This window comes from Stigmatopora nigra, chromosome 22, assembly GCF_051989575.1.
Source record: "Stigmatopora nigra isolate UIUO_SnigA chromosome 22, RoL_Snig_1.1, whole genome shotgun sequence".
In the NCBI taxonomy this organism is placed as follows: Eukaryota; Metazoa; Chordata; class Actinopteri; order Syngnathiformes; family Syngnathidae; genus Stigmatopora; species Stigmatopora nigra.
The window spans coordinates 1,784,383-1,806,019 of record NC_135529.1 but is presented as its reverse complement, the minus strand read 5'-3'; the positions used below and the strand labels follow the sequence as shown (position 1 = coordinate 1,806,019).

General features: G+C 39.9%; 1 protein-coding gene across 1 annotated transcript in view; it reads right to left on the bottom strand.

The window, feature by feature from the left end:
* Positions 1–2,464: 2,464 nt before the first annotated feature.
* Positions 2,465–21,637, bottom strand: part of LOC144215721 (hepatocyte growth factor receptor-like) — a 32,339-nt gene continuing 13,166 nt past the window's right edge. The window contains 19 exon segments of the mRNA XM_077744822.1: positions 2,465–4,005; positions 4,612–4,748; positions 4,827–4,927; positions 4,930–4,982; positions 5,065–5,174; positions 5,544–5,725; positions 6,663–6,743; positions 7,213–7,467; positions 8,117–8,251; positions 8,531–8,684; positions 10,089–10,238; positions 13,143–13,352; positions 15,765–15,864; positions 16,238–16,402; positions 16,804–16,940; positions 17,012–17,129; positions 17,485–17,642; positions 18,653–18,829; positions 18,964–19,089. Of these exon segments, the coding sequence (XP_077600948.1) occupies positions 3,717–4,005; positions 4,612–4,748; positions 4,827–4,927; positions 4,930–4,982; positions 5,065–5,174; positions 5,544–5,725; positions 6,663–6,743; positions 7,213–7,467; positions 8,117–8,251; positions 8,531–8,684; positions 10,089–10,238; positions 13,143–13,352; positions 15,765–15,864; positions 16,238–16,402; positions 16,804–16,940; positions 17,012–17,129; positions 17,485–17,642; positions 18,653–18,829; positions 18,964–19,089 (2,838 nt within the window). The 3' untranslated portion in view covers positions 2,465–3,716.

Here is a 21,637-nt window from a genome sequence, read left to right as displayed (position 1 = left end):
GGGTGACATTTGGAGGAGTTGGAAATGAGTGTTTAAATATTTCATTTCCATGGATGCCACTAGATGTTCAATTGTTTTGACTGCAAGAAAACGTTTTAGTCCAATTGAAACTCCAATCATTTATATTAAGCCATTGTATTATCCTGATATTATGTGAAATGACACAATATACAATATGATCTGCTCCGCTACACTATGATATAATAAAATATGATGTCATTATGTAGAAACATATAATGTATTTATACAACACTAGGAAAAATAGCAGCTTCTCAGTGTCTGTTTATGTACTTCACTTATTGCAAGATATGAAAAGATGTAAGAAGTTTTGTGAAGATATGAGCTTTCAACAGCAGTCTGCCTTTGACTACACTCCCGTGGAATTCCTGGCTGCCTAAACCCACACTCCCTGTCCTTTTTTTTACACTTTTAGATGAGTGATGGTGGAATTATTTAGGTGTGGAGAAAGACAGGCCTTTTTGTGGAATGTGAGCTGATCACATGAGAAGAACTGCTCAAGTGCATCCATTTGGGAAATAAACCAATATCAATTGTTGATGAGTAATTAAACAAAACAAAATAACATACAAAAAAGGCTGTTTTGTATGAATTATTTGAATATGTTGAAGTCAAAACCATGTCAATGAGTTGTCCGGCCAAACACTGAAATATTTGAAAATAAAGTGAGATTAATGTGGGTAGAATGTTGATCCAAAGCATTCCCCAAATAAAATAAAACATGATAAAATTATCGCATTAATACCATACATATGGTAAGATACATATGGTTTAGAAAACATAAGAAAGGATCAAATCCAAAGCAAGACAGTTGTATGACGACCAACAAAGTAGTCCCCATTAACTCACAATCTGTCAACAGGGGGCGGTGTGTGTCAGTTATCTCTAAGCGCATGCATGTGCGTGTGTAAGAGTGTTACCACTCTGTGCCATCCACCTCCCTCCTTTCTCTCATGCCAAAGCCCATTAACAACTCTGAATGGGTGCACGTTGACTCAGTAGGTCAGAATGTTATTTGACATTCTTTTGGTGGCTTTATCTAATGATAACACACACAAAATGTGAAACTGTATCCAAAGGGCTTTTTTATGAACTAAACTTTCATCAAGCCCTGCAACTATACTTTTTGCCACAATTTTTTTTACCGGGTTGAGAAAGAAACTTCTGTACGGTTCACAATCAGCTACTTTATAAGTACAACTGCATTCCAGAAACATGCAAAGATGGAAATTTCCAACCTATGGCCAGAAAAAAAGGGTTGTGGAACAGTTCTTTGGAGCAAATCGATATGCACCGTGTACTTTTAAAGCTGAAGCTAGTGTTTATATTTGAACTACGCTTTTAGGTTTGGTCACGTAAAGTTCATTGCTATTGCCTTACGTTCCATCAACCATGAATGTGAGCAAAATTGGTGATATCCACTTTTTCCATGCCATGATTTTTCATTTGGTTCCGTTTAGCACCACCTCCCTTTGCTAGATATAAGCACACATTATTGTTTTCTTTATAGATTGCTTCAACAGTGTGCAAGTGTATAACATACCTCAGTTGTTGATCTTCTTCTGGGGTAGGTGTGTCCATGTGGGTCACAAGACACTGGATTAGAGAAGACAGTTTAGGTAAAAGCTTTGTGTCGCCGCCGGATCAACAACACTAGAATGATGTCTACTTATCTCTTGTCATCGCTTTTTGTTTGCTAAGGCCTGTGTAGAAAGATCTTTATTTTCTCAAACCCACTTGGAGAACACTATGGAGTTTGAATGAGGTCCAACAGGATGTTTGCTGTGACTGGGCTGAAAGATCATTGTGGTGAGCTAAATGTTCTTTGCTCAAGGGCAGTGGAGACTATCATAGCCAACTAGGGAAGGACAACAGGGTTGGTTATCTGATTTACTGCATGTGACATATGGAGCATCATCCGGGCTCTGTTGGGATGTATGGCGAGACATTTGACGGTTTTGTGAGCTGCAGAAAGATACAACTAGAATTTAGTAGAACAGATGGTACCTTCAAAAAGGTAAACAGAAGCTCAATGGTTGGAGATTTTCCTCGCCAATTGGAAAAAAGATGCCTATGTGAGCAAAACAATAGCGTTAGAGGATCAACAAATTGTAAATCCCTGCGACACATATGATTATGTATACATTTATGATTGTGTGTCTATCAGGCAGGCCCGTAGCTGTGGAAAAAAGGACAGCGGCCATAATTCACATCCGCGTAATTGCATGAGGGTGCGGTGCCTTCACCTGCAGTACAGGTGTGTTCAAGCAAGACGTTTAATTAAGCAAGTAAAGCATGCACATAGTAAACTGTGTTCACTTAATTTGAACATCGCGTTAGAGGATGAACATGTACCTCCGGGCTCTATTTTTTTACACACATACACACACCCACGCACTGATACGACTGTGAATTTTCAAATGAATGTGGTTAAAGGGGACTAAACATGACTTGACATGTTTTTATTTACAATTTGGCAGTGAGTTTGTGTCATCATCGTGTCACCACCACAAATATAATACAACATTTTCTTCTCAGAGCAAACATTCAGTCTGTCGATGTGGCCGTCCGTTAAAAAACTTTTTTTTTTCAAATACAATTTACAGTTAAAATAAGAAATTCTCCCTGTTATTTTCCTCATTCCTGCCCAATCTGTGATTACCAAAGATATGCAGGGCCATGACTAGAAATTTGCCATTATGGTTCATCTGCACACAATTATAAAACAAAATAAATCACAAGCTTTGCCACTATGCGCCATCCATCGTCTAGTAAATGTGCTATACATCTGGCAGAAATCATATATAATATTAAGGAGGATTTTGTCCTTGAAGGAATTCTGGAAATGACTGCCAAAATGGATGACTTTCTGTGTTGGGCATGGCCTTTTTTGGATATTTTTGTCGCTCTTCTCATGATAGGTCTGTGATACAAATAATATGAATCCAAGTGAACCTGGCATTGGGGACATAAAATCCATACAATTACTAATAGTACTATCAAATCAATGGCAAGTCAGAACTCCATATTCTGCAGCCACATAAAATAATCCTTTTTGTCACCTGCCATTATAAAAGTATAGCATTTGTATAAAGGAGCTTAGAAATGGCTAAAATCAAACTATGTTCTTAAGATTCCATGTGCATTTTGGTACAGAGGTTAGTGAGATTGTTTTTGCGGATCTTCTCATTAAGTGACCTGGACACCAAAGTTCATGTTACTAAGGGATTCTGTCTTCGGGGCTGACATTCTAAAACAATAAAATGATGCTTCTGAGCCAGCAATTAAAAAAAAAAAAAAGATTCTCATGAATGAGACATAAGTACCTGCTTCAAACCCCATTGACAAATTCCCACATGTTTCCAGGCATAAATTCTTGAGTGTTTTGTTGCTCTATTTATGATAGATGTGCCTGCCAGATTCCATATTGGTGAGGGACACAAGCTTCAATTGTCCAAAATGTCTTTAGAACATTAATATATGATAATTGTGTTATATAAGTCAAAGAGCTGCAACATTTTTTGTACTGACCACAATTCACATTAAGAAGGAAGCAAGACTCCCCCATTAAAAGGCTCACGACTTCCTCCTACAAAAAGTCTGGGAAGTCAATAACATGACAAACATCAGTCTATGTACATTAAGAGCTTGTCCTCTGTCCAGTGTTGGGACACACAGTAGTTCTTCCCTCGTAATCATCAGGTGCAACAGTTCCGCTCGGGTTGGCAAAACATGAGCGGGTGGGACGTCAGTGAGGTGGAGGGTTCGGTGTATGAAGAGGAAGAAGAAGAAGAGGATGTCGGATCGGTGCTGGTGAATAGGGGCGGATAAGGGCTCATCTTGTCGATGTTGACATAGGTAGTGTTGAGGAGGACGTAGTGTTCACCGCTGAAGCTGGAGAAAATAGCAGCTATGCTGGACACCAGGTCAGAGAAGGACGGGCGGCGTTCTGGATTTGGATGCCAGCACTCCACCATTACAGTGTAGCTGCGAGGAAGATGATAGCACTTCAATTTCAGGTAGAAAAACGGTGAATGGCCATGTGAAAGGGATTGAAGGGCAGAGGTGAAACTGAAACTGGGGCTCAGTGACTCACACATTGAGTCAGAATATTTTCAGGGGTAAAAAAGAAAGCAGATATATTGCACATCAAGTGCATTCTTTACCAGATTCTCCCTCACTCTGTTGGGAAAGATTGCCCATCAAACCATGACTCACCAGATTTCAAACAAATGCCTTTAAAATGAGAAGAGAGATACGTTGCTGTCTTTGACACGTTGCCCTGATTGATGGGACTTCCTGATGACAGCGGCTGGAATGCCACCGCCATGGGTGCTAAGCAACTAGTCAAGATAAGTGAAAAACTAAGAGGATAAGAAAGCTGGCGTCCAAAAGAGCAAGGAATGATAAAAAATAAGTAAATAAAAAGGTAGCATTCATTCCAAGTGTTTTTGCTTGTCTGCTTTTCCCTCTTTTATGCTCATAAATCAGCAATGAGACACTTGATGTTCACAGCATGATGTTTTTCCCCTATATAAATATACATATACTACCAATTGAAAACAAAGTAGAGGTGAGTAGAATCACACTTACAGGGCGTCGGGGCAGAACTCAGGCTGGAGCAAACGGCGCCCCTGGAGGAGGAAGACGGTGATGTCGAAGGAGTTGACATCAGAGTAAGGCGGTGCCCCACGGGTCATCAGTTCCCATAGCAACACACCAAATGACCACTGAAGAGCAAATGAAAACCATTAGAAATTTGTATTTTTATACAGTAAATCTTCTACTTTAATGAGGTATTTTGGTACCACGTCAGACTTGGCGGTGAACTTGTGGGTCTGTAGGCTCTCTAGCGCCATCCACTTGACAGGCAATTTGACGCCGCTCTTGTTGTGGACGCTGTAGTATAGACATCGCGTGCCAGGCCGAAGTCAGCCACCTTGACTGTGTAGCTCTCGTCCAACCTGTGACCACAAAAGAACATGAAATCAAATTATTTTTCCACCAAGACAAAGACATTTATCAGAAGCAGTTCTATAGACTCACATGCAGTTCCTGGCCGCAAGGTCCCTATGGACAAACTTCTTGCTGGCCAAGTACTCCATCCCTCTAGCCACCTGGAGTCCGAAACCCATCAGGTCTTTCACGGTTGGGTTCTGTTGCACAAAATAAATATATAGATCAATAAACAGCCTGTGGATTCCAGGATGTCCATAAATTTTGTTTCCATTTTAATGCCTTAAAATACGAGTGAGCTGATCAAATTGTGAAAACTGCTGAATGTCTATTAAATTTTGACATAGTACAATATTAAGCATTGACATTTTTTTCAAGATAAAATTTTGTAAAAATGATTTGTTGTTGTATGTTATATGTTCTCTTCCACTATATAGTGGCTTTAAACTTAATAAAAGTAAGTACCACAATAAACCTGGTCTAAAACTGTCAAGATTTGAAGGATCATTTGAACATCAAAATGCATGTATCTAGCCAGAGGGGGCAGAAGACCCCGCTGTCAGTCTTACGTGGCCCTCGTCACGAATGAAGTTGCGCAGGTCTCCGTGCTTCATATAGGGCAGAACCATGAGTGGCGAGCCCTCGGGCGGAAGGCAAATTCCTAGCAGCGACAGCACGTTGGCGTGGCTAAAATCCTTCATAATAATGCCCTCCTTCAAGAATTGGGTCACCTCGTCCAGGTCCGTGATGCCTTTGGAGGAGGGGGGCAGGGGGAGGGAAGAAAATATAGTTGAGAAAGCTTCTAGAAAAATGTTAATGTGTGTCAAAGCAAAAATCACCCTATTTTGCCACTTGTGGGAAGTGAAGGAACACGTGTTATTCTATTAGCATTTAATGATCTGATTGCATTATACAGAAAAGTATCACCTTCACTGGGTCTGCCTCTTTAGATAAAGTTCGGCTTTTCCAATTTAGTACTAATTTATTTGAAAGAAAGCCATTGGAATAAAATAGTTATACAGTAGGACCTTTTTGTTCTCTGAATGGTTGTAAAAAGAAGTGGAAAAGCCATCCACGTGGAATGAGAAGGCAACAAAGAGATGAGAAAATGAAAGGTTAAGGTCCCAGGGGACGGGACCTCATCCTAGCCCCTCCACTCACTGTCATCTTTACTAGATTAAAATCCTCCCCGGGACACACAAATTCAGCACTTTCAAGAAAAGAAATAAAGTGACAGTCCAGTAAGGTGATTGCGTTGTCATACTTTATGTGATTAGAAAGATTTTGTTGGAAATGGATAACCCCGGATAGAACACCACCGACTCTGCCATTGTTATCACAGAATTATAATTGTTGCATTTTGGGAGATTATTTACTGAGTATTATCAAATGGAGTTGTGAAAATATAATTACTAATCAAATTCATTAAAAAAACATATTTAAAAAATATACTATATTTGAAATGTTACTACTTAACTATTAAAAAAAATCTGTTGAGGTTTGTAAAAGGTTTTTAAAATTTCTGTGTAATACATTAAACACAAAAAAACTAAACATATTTAAAAGAAATGAAAATGATCAAATACTTTTAAATAAATGAGAGAATGTTAATAATAAAAACAGTACATTAAAATTAGTTTGTTTTTTGTGCAAAAGTAAAAAAAAAAAAAAAAAAAACAGTTACTCACGGTTCAGAGACTTGATGGCGCAGTGTTGGTTCTGGCCGTCTGGCTCTAGCAAAGTTCCGTGGAAAACGCATCCAAAGTGACCTATGGGAATATACATCTTATTTTTCACCCTTGGCAACCTGTACTTACATTAATTTTTATGTCTACATCACATTGATACTATCAGTTGACTTGTTTGTACACCTTGAAAGGCTGTATGAGATTGATTGACTGCCAGTGTAACTCAAAACCAGGCTTTATTCATTAACACCCCCCACTCAATGAATTATAGCTGCAGTTTGTGGCCATAAGAGTTCTCAGAAGGGCAGCGGTGGGAATGAAATGAGCGGGACGTTCCCCTATCACGCTGTCGCAGATGGCCGAAAGTGTCGGGTTGCCAGCGCCGCAGGAATTAGTCGCGGTGAAACCGCGCTGAAAATTGAAGCCTCCTTTTCCTTCACGGAGTAATCTCAAAGCAAAGGAGGGTTGGGGAGGGGGATAGCCAAACGGGCTGAATTTGATCCACGGACGGCCATCTTAGTGCTTTTCCTAACAACTCACTACCGCTCACCTCTGCCGATGACTTGGTTGAGGTGCAGCAGGAGTCTTTCACGCGCAATCACCACGTGCTGGACCTCTCTCAGTAACTCTGGATGCAAACCGGACAGGTCAATGTGAAGCGGCGCCATTAGTAGCGGTGACATGAGTTCGCCCTCCATCCCGAAGCCACGGGCCAGCATCCCCAGCCGGGGTGACAGCGGCTCTCTGCCTGATCCATACAAAACAGGGGCCGCACGGCATGTTTCTGGACGCTCCGTGCCTTGGTCTGGGGGGGAGGTGAGGGTATAAAAAAAATAAAATAAGGAGACATGCAGGAATGAGTCATTGCCATCTGAAATCTTCTTCTACAAATGCACTATTTAGATCTGGTTTCAAAATTTGGACCACAATTAAGTATAGGAGAGATTGATATACTAGATGATGTCATATTTGTGTATAGGGGGTTTGCCTTGTGTTCTGGAGTCCTAAGGGGGTGCGTGTGTTTGTGATATTAGCTAATTTGCCCAGGTCATGTTCTTACACACCAGGTAGACAGATGAGATCATTGTACTCCTTGGGGAAAGGGTGGATGGGGGTGTGGTGGTGTTTCTGCTAGATTGGTTAGTTCATGCTAAGGAAGACTTTGAGCCAACTTGGGGTAGGTGGACACCATTCCTGAACATTTGCAAATATTGAGGTGTTGGTTTTTGGATTCAAATTCAATTTAATAGTGTCTGAAAGGAGAGTGGTGGCAACTCAACAAGATTTGCACCTAATACTTCTTTGGGAATTGGCTGTGCTATATAGAAACAAAACGCAAAGCAGCAATCCTGATTGGTGGTGTGTTTTGGCATCTGTAAACAGGAATTGTAATCAAAACTGCAATAGGGTATGAAAAGTTTGTAAGCAGCCCAAAGCCCCAAGCTCCCACATACCCTCCAACAGCGTACTTCTGTAATCCACAGACTCGTGAGAAACCATTTCATTAGTGGGACTGACGCTCCTGGCGTTAGCAAGCCTGTCCAGATGCTGGATGTCACCACGGCTGTCGTACCACACCTCAGACAGATCTACAGAAGACGATGGCCGGGAGCCATCGAGAAGAGAAGCGGGACAGGAGGGAAAAGTAGCAGGAGAGCCAGAAGAGATGGAGGGGGAAAAAAGCAGACATTAGAAGACGCCTCATGCATCCAGCAAGAAAAATTATATATTTTTATGTCAGTCTATTCAATGCTAAGAAGGCAGGAAGCAATCTTTCCTTGCGTGACTTTGTTGGACGCCGGAAAGAAAACTCATCTTGGAGAGGCATTACATAGAAGCATATAGCAACGGGGACTTGGTGGACTCACCGTCAATGCGTTTGTTTCGGCGCCACATGAGCAATGAGGCGAGCATCAATAGGAGCAGGCTGACCAGTACACAACCCACCACCAGACCAGTATAATCCTGCTCCTGCGCCAAAGTCACCTTGCCAAGGTGACGGATGGAGTCGGCCTGCCGCCACTGGAAAAAAATTAATGCAACCTTATAACATATTCTGCCAGATCTATTATAAGATTAGATCATTCTGTTGATTGACATGATATGAACATTCTATGTGAATAGACTCTACTGTATACTTGGTCCACTATATGAACAAATTCCACCTTAGAGTGATTGAATGTTTCAATTTTGTATCACAAAGTATCTAAATTACAATACATGTGATCAAAGGTACCAAGTGTTTAGAGCATATTTATACACTATTATATATTTTGTGAAAAAGAAAATAAATAAAAAAGCGACTTCATAAAAAGAAAATCCAATCCTATTTTTATATTTCATATGAACAGTTTTATCTGAGTGCTATTCAGATTTAATCTCTTTGAGCCATTCAGGCATATAGAAACACATAAGTACACACACACACACACACACACACACACACACACACACACACACACACACACACACACACACACACACACACACACACACACACACACACACACACACACACACACACACACACACACACACACACACACACACACACACACACACACACACACACACACGTACGCACACAATAACACACACAGTTATCTGAGGTCAGATTACATCAGTGACATTGCCTCTGCTTTTATTAAGTTTAGTGGTTATGAGGTTACCACTTTGACTTCAGATACCCGTGTGTTTGTGTATGTTTGTGCAATCGTAGCTAAAGGATATTAGCCTGGAGATAAATAAAGGTCCTTCGATAGCGTCGGCTGGGTACGCTTCCCGTTCGAAGCTTGCTTTTGTCAGTTTTGTGCTAACTGGACATGTTTTGCAATGTCACATTACGCTCAGTAACAATATTCACATAATATGACCTACACTATCAAATAAAGAGAATAACAAAATCGATTGTTATCTCCAATGAACTTTAGAAACAATGTCATCTCACTAACTTTTTCCAATGTCACAATGTTTTCAGGTTGGAAATACTTGCATTATCTCAACGTCACAGTTAAGAAAGGCAAGAGCATACTTGTGAAGTGTAAATCATCTTCCCTAGGAAAGCATTTGTCTGTGTCTGCTGTGAGTGGCTCTAATCTCACCAAACATCTCTTAAGAGCACACGCCACTACATGTACCTATAATATGTACGGCTTGTCTGGAAGATGTGTAACCATTGTGGTTGTCATTTTACACCACAGTGCAAAAACCACACTTTTTGCTGTTCAAATTAAAGGTAGTGAATCAAATACTGTAAATGAGTAGTGATTAGGGTAATAATAAACATGATGAGGACAATTTCAGATTTTTTTTTTCTCTAAAATCTGTATTTGAATTTCTCATTTTATAATCTATGTTAACACATTTGCTTGTGGAAAATCTAAATGCATAGAAAGATCTGTGATGTTCTAAATGGGCTTTTCTCACCTCCACCTGCAGCTCCTTGGCGGGGGCCGCTTGCAGCTCATTGGGGACAGTACATTCTAGCGTGTTTCCCACCAGTGTGAGGCTCTCGCAGCTGCGGTTAGACACTGTGAGTACCTGGCACTTCATGGCTTCCCGGTCCATGCGGTCACCCTGCAGGGACAGAAAGCATTGGGAAAATTGCATTCATTTCAAGTTGACATGGCAAAATAAACTTGTAGCTTTTCATTGAAAAATAGTCCATTTGGACGAAAAGTGATTTCATTCTAATTGAACTGTTTTATAAATGAGCACTAATTGAAGTATTATGAGAAGACAACTTATTTTTTATACAAGGTACAAATATGCTAAGTCCATAAAGATATCACATAAAGTTGTATTTTTCGTAGATGAATCAATTCTAAAAACACATTTTGTTAGAATATTTCACTATAATTGTCAAATGTTATTATAAAAATAATTTCTATCTAAATTATTCCATTACAAATATTTTTAAAAGTAAAAAATTCTCAATGTATTAAATGTATAAAATAATAATCACGCACCATATAAATTAATGAGGTACATTGTTAAAAATATAATATATTATCAATCAGATTATTATTATAATAATATGTATTACAGGAATAAGTTGTGAGAATTAAAAAAAAGATTTAGTGGACAATTTGGCCAGCAATGTGTGGTGTGGTAAGCGAAATTGTAGCCTTCGAAAGAAAAAGCTGTTAGTAACTAGTTGATTTTTGACACTTGCCCTATCTGCATTGAATTAGAAGTACACAAACATCCCAGACAGCATTCGCATCAACTTTCTAAAGTGACCCGAGTAAACGTCTTAGTGAATTATCACCTTGGAGAGTGCTCATTTTGATTCTTATTATAGTCTGGCGACTAAACACCAGTCGTTCTTTGCTCATTCTCACTTTCTTTCTCACTTTTGTTTTCCTTATGCCATCCGCACACATGCACGTACACACACACGTTAATAGTCACATGCTTGTTGGAGTGCAGCAAAAGGCAATGAAAAGTATGATCACATTCCTCGCGTGACGGCTAGGGATTTCCAGATTTGACACAGAGTGGAGGCTCGCACCTGTTGCTGCGCTTACATACAAACACATGCACATACACTCCATATTTACAATTTTCTTTGCGTGTGGGAAAAAAAGGTAGCATTCAAACAATTGTAATTTTTGCTATTCATTCATGATATATATAGAAGGGACAAGGGGAGTGCTGGAGCCTATTGTTAAGGGGAGACGATGGTTTAGTCTTAATTTTTATCCAGTTAAAATTTGGTTACAAGTGTTATTTTTTTTTACATTTTTAAAAATAAATACATTTCGTATTATTTGCAGGAATAGACAATAAAATCAACATAAAATAATCCCCCGCCCCCAGAATGACAAGAAACTTGGGTAAAATGTTGACTAAATATACCAAAAATAAGTATCCCAATTAAAAATAGAAGAAAAGAAATTTAACTTTGGTAAAGATTGAATGATGGATTCAATTCCAGATGAGAGGGGGAAAAAAGCTTTAAAAAGTACAAACCCAAGTGCAAAAGTAAAGTAGTTTGATATTCAAAGTGACAAAAATAGAGTTACCTCTAAGTTGTTTGCATATTAAGGAGGTGGCAATAAATAAAATAAGCTAAATAAAAAACACAATTCAACTTTATCAGATGAGGTCTGGGCATTGTGAACTTTGGCTAAAAAAGGGGTCTCCAAAATTTAAAGGAGTGATAGGATCAGGGGGAGTTGAATTTAACGACAGGGCCAAGGTCACGCCAAGTATTAAAAAAAAAAAAAAATCCAAGATCTTTGAGGACAGCTGTTACATCGGGCTGTGGTTAGTTAGAAAAAAAATGAATAAAGAAAAAAAATGTTTTCATTGTGTCAACACGATGACAATGTCAAGCTCTTTGACCTTGGCAGTGACAACAATATGCTCACAGACATATAGGTTGGGCCACCAAAACGGGACAAATCAAGGATGGGAAACAGACTTAACTTCCTGTTTTTCTTTCTGTATTGTTTCCTTCCCGGCGTGGCCTAAACTGCCGTGCACGTGGGAATGTGCGCGCGAGCGAGCGTGCATGCAAAAGCAGCCACAGTGTAAACACATTTGGCTGGCTTGTAAAGCTCATGGCAATTTAACAAACTTAATTGCCACGCAGTGAAGAAAAAGTGAATTATTTCATAATCTAGCGGGTTGTTGGTCTGTCGACAGCATGTGCTTTAATTTTTGCAGCAAATGGACAAAAACTCTTACAAGAGTCTGTCTTTAAAAGATCCCAGGAAAATGGGCAACTTATGCCTAAAATGGTAACTTCAGGCCAAAACGGTCAACATCCTGTGTCATTTTGGGGCCTGGCATCAAAACGGTCAACATCCTGTGTCATTTTGGGGCCTGGCATCTTTGGGCATTTTTGTGGCTTTACCCATAATACTAGACATGGCTAAAAAAAAAGAATATATATATATATATTTTTTGCCAAGTAAAATTGTCTCTGGGTGCTCTATTTTACAGCAAAGATTTATTTATTATTTATATATATATATATATATATATATATATATATATATATATATATATATATATATATATATATATATATATATATATATATATATATATATATATATATATATATATATATATATATATATATATATATATATATATATATATATATATATATATATATATATATATATATATATATATATATATATAGATATAGATATACATATATAAATAGGCTAAAAAGTACTGCAAATCAAAATGGCACGCCGCTGGTTGTTATCGTGATAGTCATGTTTACCATATTAAATATTCTCAATTTAAGTGAAACTGGGGTCAGAAATAGCAACAAAAATGGCTTCATTAAACAGCTCAATCTAGCATTTCTGTCATATCAGGCATTACATTTTCAGACTTTTTTGTGGAGCTACTCATAGTAGACATTCATATTGTATACACCAAACATTAGTTTGCTAAAAAGAAACTAACTTCAGGGGTCTAATTTTCAGACATCACCAATCATTCAGGCCTTACCTTGAGCTCCAAAACACTCTTATTGTCCTTGGACGTAAGTTTGGGGTCCTGGAAGAGGGGGTCCTCCACATAGATCAGATCCCACTGGTCAGTTGAGTAACCATCCAGTATGAAAGCCACTTTGGTGACCACCGGCGGCGGCAAGGCCAGTTTGGCAAGGGAGGGTGTGGAGCACTGGATGGAAGTGCGATTCTCACCATAAACACAACTCTGAGAAAAAATGCATTCAGAGAACACAATAAATACATATTTGATAACAACAAAAATCATTTAAATCAGAATTTACCCTTTTTTATAATCAGCACAGACACACAAGAAGAGGAAGAACTTGTCTAATGTTCATTGTGATTAATTTCCCCTTAGTTGTTTTTTATGGTAAAAATGTCCAAAGTAATTTTAGATTAGCTTTGTAGTAAAAAAATCTTTTTGGGGTCTGACAGGCTCATTCTTCTCCAGAAAACTCCTCCAGACGTGACCTTTCTTTTTAACGACATTTCCTTTGTGTCTTGAGAAAACAAAAAAAGGAACTTTTGCCCCTGGTATATCAAGGAGATGAATGAAGAGGCTAGTTTTTAATCCATGTCTTTGTCCTGTCATTTGATACATTTACTCCATTGTTGTTCATTTCAATGCACAATCGTGCTTGGTTTTATAGCGAAATGTTCATACTGTGAGGAGAGAATAGTCATTTTCTCAACCTGGACCGAAAAAGACGGCGCAGGAACCGCTGCTGGTGCCGGAGAGGAAACTTGAAATTGCTTTCATGTTTGTGGGAAAGTTGAGACAGAAGGAACCTTCCAACAGATCCTTGTTCAGTCTTGGCATACTCTGCATATTTTGTACGTTTTACATGGTGGTGTTGGAATTTTTTTTTTGCACAAGCAGCCTGCCAAATTCACAGCTACATTGTGATAATTTAGTTTCTTATATTATCATTTTGAAATGGATGACAGGATTGGACTTGACATCTATCAGCCAATGACACAAAAACCATCATTTAGAAACAGTAGCATCTCAGCAAAGTAGAAGTACACAACAAAAAGTTAGACAAAAGAAGTTTTTTCATGTACAATCAGTATATATCATATATTTGTGACCATAATCATAATGATCTCACTGGAACTAAAATACTTTGCCCTCAAGCACCACACAAAGCTGAATACTCTTTTTTTATAACACACAATACTAGATTTGTCACATACTAATATATGCACTCCAATATACACTCATATTCACACTTAAGCTGCACATGTAATCTTAAAGTACCAACAAACTCGCAGTGTATTGCATGGTTTGAGCTCTCCAAAGAGTGTCATCACCAAGCAGGTGCTCCTCAGCACTTAAAAAAAAAATGTCCCCCCGAAAAACATAATAAAATTTCAAGTGTGAATTGACACGTCACTCCCTGGGAGGTATGCAAATGACCTCCAATAAAGCAAACTGCAGCACTCAGAGCTCCTGTGGGGAAAGAAGGCACTTCCAAAACAAGGCTTTTAGCCTAATAAATGAACCTGCTAATAGTTCAAATAGACAAAACAGCCCAACGCTTTCCCACAGGAAGCAGAAAAACTCATCAACCCCGGGTTAAACCGCGGCCATCAGTTTGTGAGTGTGTGACAACGTGTCATAGTGTGTTTGTTTGCCAAATTCCCAAATTATCTCTCAACGGGAGCCCGGTGATGGATAAGATCACCATGGAGTGTAGCAGCACAACCTCCACATAGCCTCCTGCAGGCAAATACCCACATTCACGTACACACATGCACGTACATGCATATTTTGCCAACTCAGTATGGGCTACCACTTTTGATTTCAGGCTGCCTATTCCTTCAAACTTGCACATGAGCATTCTAGGTTCTAGCTTTTTTTTAAATGTCCCAAAATCTCTATCATGACATTATTATGAACGTAAATGTGTGTATTTTATTCAATGGGAGCGTCATGCCCATGAGCTCCCATTCAACCTCATCTCCCACCTAACATGAGAGAAATATAAATAGTACCATAAAGTGTGGCCGGTGAGGTTGAGGAGACGCAGAACATCCTAAAGCGCTCACCGAACTACTAGACTTGAATGACAAGTGGAGCAGACGTTTCCTGTCTTGTGCTATCCCATCTTCCATTCAGCTTTAGCGCTTTTCCGTCCACATCCACACACTGGAGTCTTTTCTCCTCTGAGAGGGCGTGGGGATGGCTGATTACAATTCCATACCCCGCACGCGCCGAGCTACACTTCATTTCCTTTCCTATTGCTATTCATCTTTAGTGGCTTCTGCTGGGTCACCAGCGGGAAGTTCTCCTTTTGAGTAATCACTGAAAAGTCTTAAGGAAAGTTGATAGTTGGAGTCAGTGGAGAAACCACCTGGTACAGGTACCACTAATCATTTGGATCTTGGATCCAAAGGAGTCCGGTTCTCACACATAAGCCACTTTCCGCTGAATTACTTCTTGTGTTACACGTGGGTGCTACTGAGTTAATTTCCGATTAAATTAACTTTAACTGTAGGGATACTATACTTAGGTGTTGCTATGACATTATCCACCGCTACAATGTGATTGGACAAAGAAACTCCCTCTATAAAGCAACTACCAGAATATTGTATATTGCGGTGTGGTACTCACCACATGGAAGACAACAGCATCCTGTCCAGTGGTGAGGACCATTTCAGGCTGAAGGCCCGACTGCAGGAAGAAACCTTGAGCCGACAGCGTGCAGCCGCCGCTAGGAAAAGACAAGTGTTGTTGAGGGTTTGCATGGTTTTATCTCAGTGTAATTAAAACATTAAATTCTGGTAATGTCTTTAGATTAAAAACAAAAAACTCAATGAAAGGAAGTTAGAAACAGCTGAAAATAAATGCAATGATGCACGCTGAATAAAATAAAGTCAGAAAAATGATTGGGATGGGCTCCAGTACCCTCGCGACCCTCGTGAGGATTAGGCAGTTCAGAAAATAAGATGAGATAAAAAAAAAATAACATTTGTTTAATATTTGTAAATTCAATAGAAAAGGATTCATCTCATCTAATTGAATACAAGACCACAATATTATAAATCCACTTCATGGATGTTGTCATTTTAGTAAACATACAATACCTGATGAAGGAGCGTGATGGCTGGATGCTGTTGATGAGGGGATCCTGGTTGTAGGTGAATGGGGAGGGGGCTTGGCGCTCCACAGAGTCCACCATTAGCTTGACGGGTTGTGCAGATGGGACAGTGTGTGGCGGGGTCTTGCAGATCAGCATGCTTGACGAAATACTGTGAGCACCAAATTAGTCAACTTAGAATCTGGTTTCTTGTACTCAATCCATCTCCTCTATCAATCGAACAGGCTTCATGCGCTAGTGTATTAACAGCTTTTGAGCGAACACCTGAAAAACTGATCTCAATTGTCACAGTGCGCTAAAATGAGTAGGAAGGAATTTTACCATTGATGATAAAGCATGGTTTAGTGAGGCCCAAGATCATGCCACTTATCGTGGTAGCATTTGGCTTTTCAAAAATGTACAATGTAGTCGTGCTGTTTAAACACTGCTTGAACCAGGGTTATAGATAAGCTTCTAAATTTGCATTTGGCTGACCATTCAAGTTTGCTCTAATTTTGGCATCAGCACACTCAAAGTAAATTGGGCCATCAGTGCATGACGCTGATTACTTACCTCTGGATGATACAGTTGGCTGTACCCACGGTGATCTCTTGTTTGTTGCCAGTGTCCAGAAAGGAACCGGTGATGGTCAGCATCGTGCCACCAGACTTTGGGCCGAATGTCGGGAAGATTTTGTCGATGACTGGATTCTGGATTCAGAGGTCGTACTTAGATATGACCCGACTTGGTTTACTTTACAGAAGTGTGTCACCACGCTTACCACAAAGGTGAAGGCGCCCTCCGTGATTGCGAATTTGTGTCCACTGGTGACCTTGACCACGTGTCCAGCCGGGGTGAAGTTCCCAGGGAAGACGGGGGAACACTGGATCTCAGTCCAACTAAAATCACAACAACACCCCCCCCAAGACACGAGACTTAGTGTGCTCCTAATCTAATCATCATCACTTTCTGGAAGAATGCAATTTGGAAAAGACTGTGGTGGTTTTAGTTGTGTTTTTTTGCTTTTCAATTGGTGATATTTGGAAGTCAGGATGCAGAGTTTTTTTCCCAGCAATTTTCCACTTAGTAGAATCATGTGCTCAATGTGGAAATCTGGGATGGGAAGGGGGTTGGGAGTCTAGGGGGCTTCTTAACATTCCTTCTTTAACACACACACACACACACACAATAAGCTCCATTAAAGCTGTTCCTATAGGACCCCTTTGTCACATCAACAAATGCTCACACACTGACCTGTTGAGGTTGTCCTGTCTGAGGAGTTTGCAAAGGGTGCCGGCCAACTCTACGCTAACCAACGCTTCGTTGAAACGCTCTGTCCTGTCGAAGCCAAAGTTACGGCCGCTGATGGTCACCACGGTGGAGCCACGGAAAGGCCCAGATGACGGAGACACCTAGGAAAACATAGCCGTCACACATCTTGGAAATTCATGGAAAAGAGAACCTTTGGGCTATCCCCCAATTCCCTGCTTTCTGTGTCATTCTATCCGCCAAGTGAAAGTTACTTCCTTGACTATTTCTGGGTAAAATTAAGATATAGTTTCTTCTAGGGTGTTTTGAAGATCAAATTACTTCATAGACGGTCGATCTCAAGTTACTCTGAGGTGCAACTTTATTTTCTGTTGGAACATAATACTACTTTCTGCAATAAAGACGTCTTTTAAAATATTCACAGTATTATAAAGTTGCAGTTAGAGCCTTAAAAGGAATAACCCAAATGCACACAAACAAAGATCAATCAAATTTGGTGTTTTCGTTGGATCTGACTGGCTTGTTCAGGTGTTGCTAATGTTCTAATGTTTGATGGTGGATGCACATTCCGTCCCTGAAAAGAAGATAAATAGTGTTTTCTCAAGGTTTTTTTTTTTGGTCTGAAAGAAAGCCGCAGTGGGTTGATCTTCTCTCGGCGTGGAAGACACAAGAACAACACCGTCGTCGGCGGGGATGCTCATTCAGAGCTGGAAACCAGCCACGGAATACTACTTGACAGAATACTGTCCAAACACTTTCAGAAGAAGCATTCCACGTGCAAGTCATCTGAGACGGTTGGGAACAGACTTTGTGACGGCATCAAACCCGCTTCTCTGCACTCAAAACATCAACCATCCTATGGTGAAAATGTATCTCTCTTCTATTGAGGCTGTGTACTATATCAACTAATTTGAAATTTCGATGATAGTATTTTTCAAAGTACACAATTTCCTCTTGGTATTTTACGCTTTTTTTCCCCCAGTTGCAAGTTACATCCTATGATGTACAAACTCTTAGATAGATCTCCTCAAATAATATCCTATCTTCGTTCCTGGCAGAAGTTATTTCCTGATAGAAGTTCATTGCTGTTACTTTAAGGTAGCTTTCAATGTCAAGTGACGTGAAGGTGTAATCTACTTTGTGCTTCATTTACTTTGTTGATGACAGGTGCGCAATAGTCTTGCGTCCAAACAGAAGGAGTGGTGCACTGGTGGGCTCGGGTGCAGCGGTCGTCGCACCAACCGCATTCTGTCACCCTCGAAGACAGGAGACAGGAAGTGCAGGACGTCATCTGATTGCAGCCTGGACCAATCAGTGGCACTTTGGTGATCTGGTAGAGTTCAAATTTTGAAGTCAACACTCACGCTAGAAAATATTAGTCTGCCCTCTACCAGTCACAACTTCAAATGATGGTTCTTCACAGCCATTACATATTCTGTTAGTTGAAATTGTCAATGACATCACCTTGTTCCCAGTAGCCAGAAGCAGAGCTCCGGCGCCATGGCCGTCAAACAGCGCAACAGAAGACGTGACGGGTCGCGAGTCCAAGCGCAGGCTGACGTGCGGTGAGGCAAAGCGGGAGAAGCGCACCTGAAAAAGCAGCAAGGAATCATGTGATATGATGTATCAACAACACAAAAGAGGCACTTCACCATGCATCTAGGCTTAAAAACACACACATGAAAAGTGAACACACAAGCACCTCTTATATGTGGAGTAACTGTAGCAAATAGACAAGCTGTCTGTCTTGTGTGTCCATCCATTCATGTCTATTTGACTATCAAATGCTCTTTCACAACTAGTCTCCAGCATTTACATACAAAAGGCCAAAATACATTTTTGTTATATTTTGTGAAGTAAATCTATTTAATAACTCACTCGTCATGTGTGAAAAAGGTGTCACTATATTGTGACCTAACGACTTCTCTACCACCTGCACGAGGAACAAAACGATAAAAAAATGGCGTGAGTGTCGCTCATTGTTTGTAGCTGTCAACTTTTGCTGTATTTCAGTTTCCTGCTCGCACGGACCCTGCACCACCATGATCAGGAAACATTTTTCCCCTCAGCTTTGCACGGACTCCTCTGTGGGAATAACACAGCAGTTGCACTGTTTGTTCGGCAAACAACAGCCCCTCCAACACATCCCCCACCTTAACCCGCCTAATACAATAAGCTGTAATTCACACCACCATTAACTCCTCCAGGCGGCCATTATTCTCAATGTAGCAAAGCTAACGGTGAACCGCTGGGGAGGTCGGACACTTGACAATATGTGTGAGAATGAGGAAGTATGCAGACAATCGCATCCAGTTAGAACCCCTTCACCACAGCCCACCCTACTCCACACAATACCAGAAAAGCCATCAACGTATGCATTGTAAAGGTCCAAAACAAGACCCTCAAAACTGACTCACAAGCAAAAATATTACATACACATACAAAAAAAGAAATCAGCCCTCGACCCAAGTTTGAGCGATCGACATAAAAATAGATGATCAGGACTATTGTACAAAAAAAAAGTAATAAATAACCATGTTGAAATGTGACCAAAGTGTCTGATATTTTGGTTAAAAGCTGCTATATTCAATAAATTTAAGATCTTGGAACCTCACTAAATTATGAAAAAAAATTCTTAATTTACACCAGTTTAACTGATTGGCAAAAAATGGTGCCTATAATGTCTATTATGCAATAATGCTTGAAAAATCTTAGTGTTTCCAGAAATGTAACAATAAGTTGACAATTGGCAGGGCTTTTACTTTATTTGGCTTTGAAATTAAGAAAGTGTTGGAAAAGAAATCCACTCTGGTCATGAATTTCACAGCTTAGCACAAATCTGGTAAAATATGTTAAAATAAATAAATACATTTCAAGGACTCGTGTCCAAATAAAAGGTCATCCATCTTGAGTGACTGTGAACTTGAATATTTTTCAATTGTTTGAAGAATTGCATGAAAAAATACATTCACTATCAGTTCTATTACACACGACAAATTTATGTGGACATTGACCTGAACACAAGGTCACCTTGTACCTCACCTATGTCAACAAAAACAGCCTGAAATAATCATTGTTATCTGATTTGATCCTAAAATGTCATATATTAAAGTACATTTAAATCACCTTACACTAACTTTACGCATTGGTGAAACACAATTGAGCTGGAACGAACGATACGACAGCTGCATGGAAAAGGGCGGGATGGCATAGCCAATGGGAGGAGGGGGGAGTGGTGGGGTGCATCGGGGTGAGGTTGATGGAGTTTGGGGGGGTTCACGTTTATCGGCACGTTAATGGTCGAGCGACGGTCTTCGCTGACACGTTGCCTCGCATAACATTCCCAACTCAGCGAGAGTTGTGTGCAGCTGTTGCTGTGTGTTTTTTTTCTCCAGCAGCTGTCCTGTCAAATTAACTGTTCATTTATGCCAAGCAGAGACACAAGTATTGGGACCAGAGATTTATCAATAGAACAATCAATCAGGTGCTATCTTATTTGAAGATGCTATTATTAAGGCTCATTTTGAATTTCCAGATGTCATGGAAAATTTCTCCGATTGCTCATAAATTGCTTGAATGTATACTAAATCGACAAGGATAGTTTTTGAGCATGGGAAGCAAAGTTGGATGACCCACCATTGCTTGAGTGGCGTAAACCAGATGTTTAGAAAAAAATCTGCCTCTGAAGCAAGTTATCCTTGGCAACATGAGATTGGTCACGCTTGTCGACCATAAAAAGATTGACAAAAAGCTCCAACAAGTAAAGACAAAAAAACGTCTGCTAAACTAGTTAACACAAACTACCCAAATTTTTTTGTCACTTCCAGTGGTCCTTAAAAACTATACTTTTTAGATAAATGTTGTCCCATTGCTACCAAAACTAAAGAATAATCAAGATGGGGGGGTGCTGAACTTTAAGGATTGGTCAGCACACAATGGATGCAAAGTTTTATGATTTGCTACGCAAGCCTCTAACCGAAGTTACAACTTCTTCAACAACAGCGATCGACTAATACTTCCTGACTTTATGCTTTCAAACACTGAAAGAATGGCAGCAGGTGCGAACGCCAACAAACAGCTGCCCTTTGTGCCGAGAGTGGAGCACCAAGTTGCCTCACTGAGCAGACGTCAAGCTGAG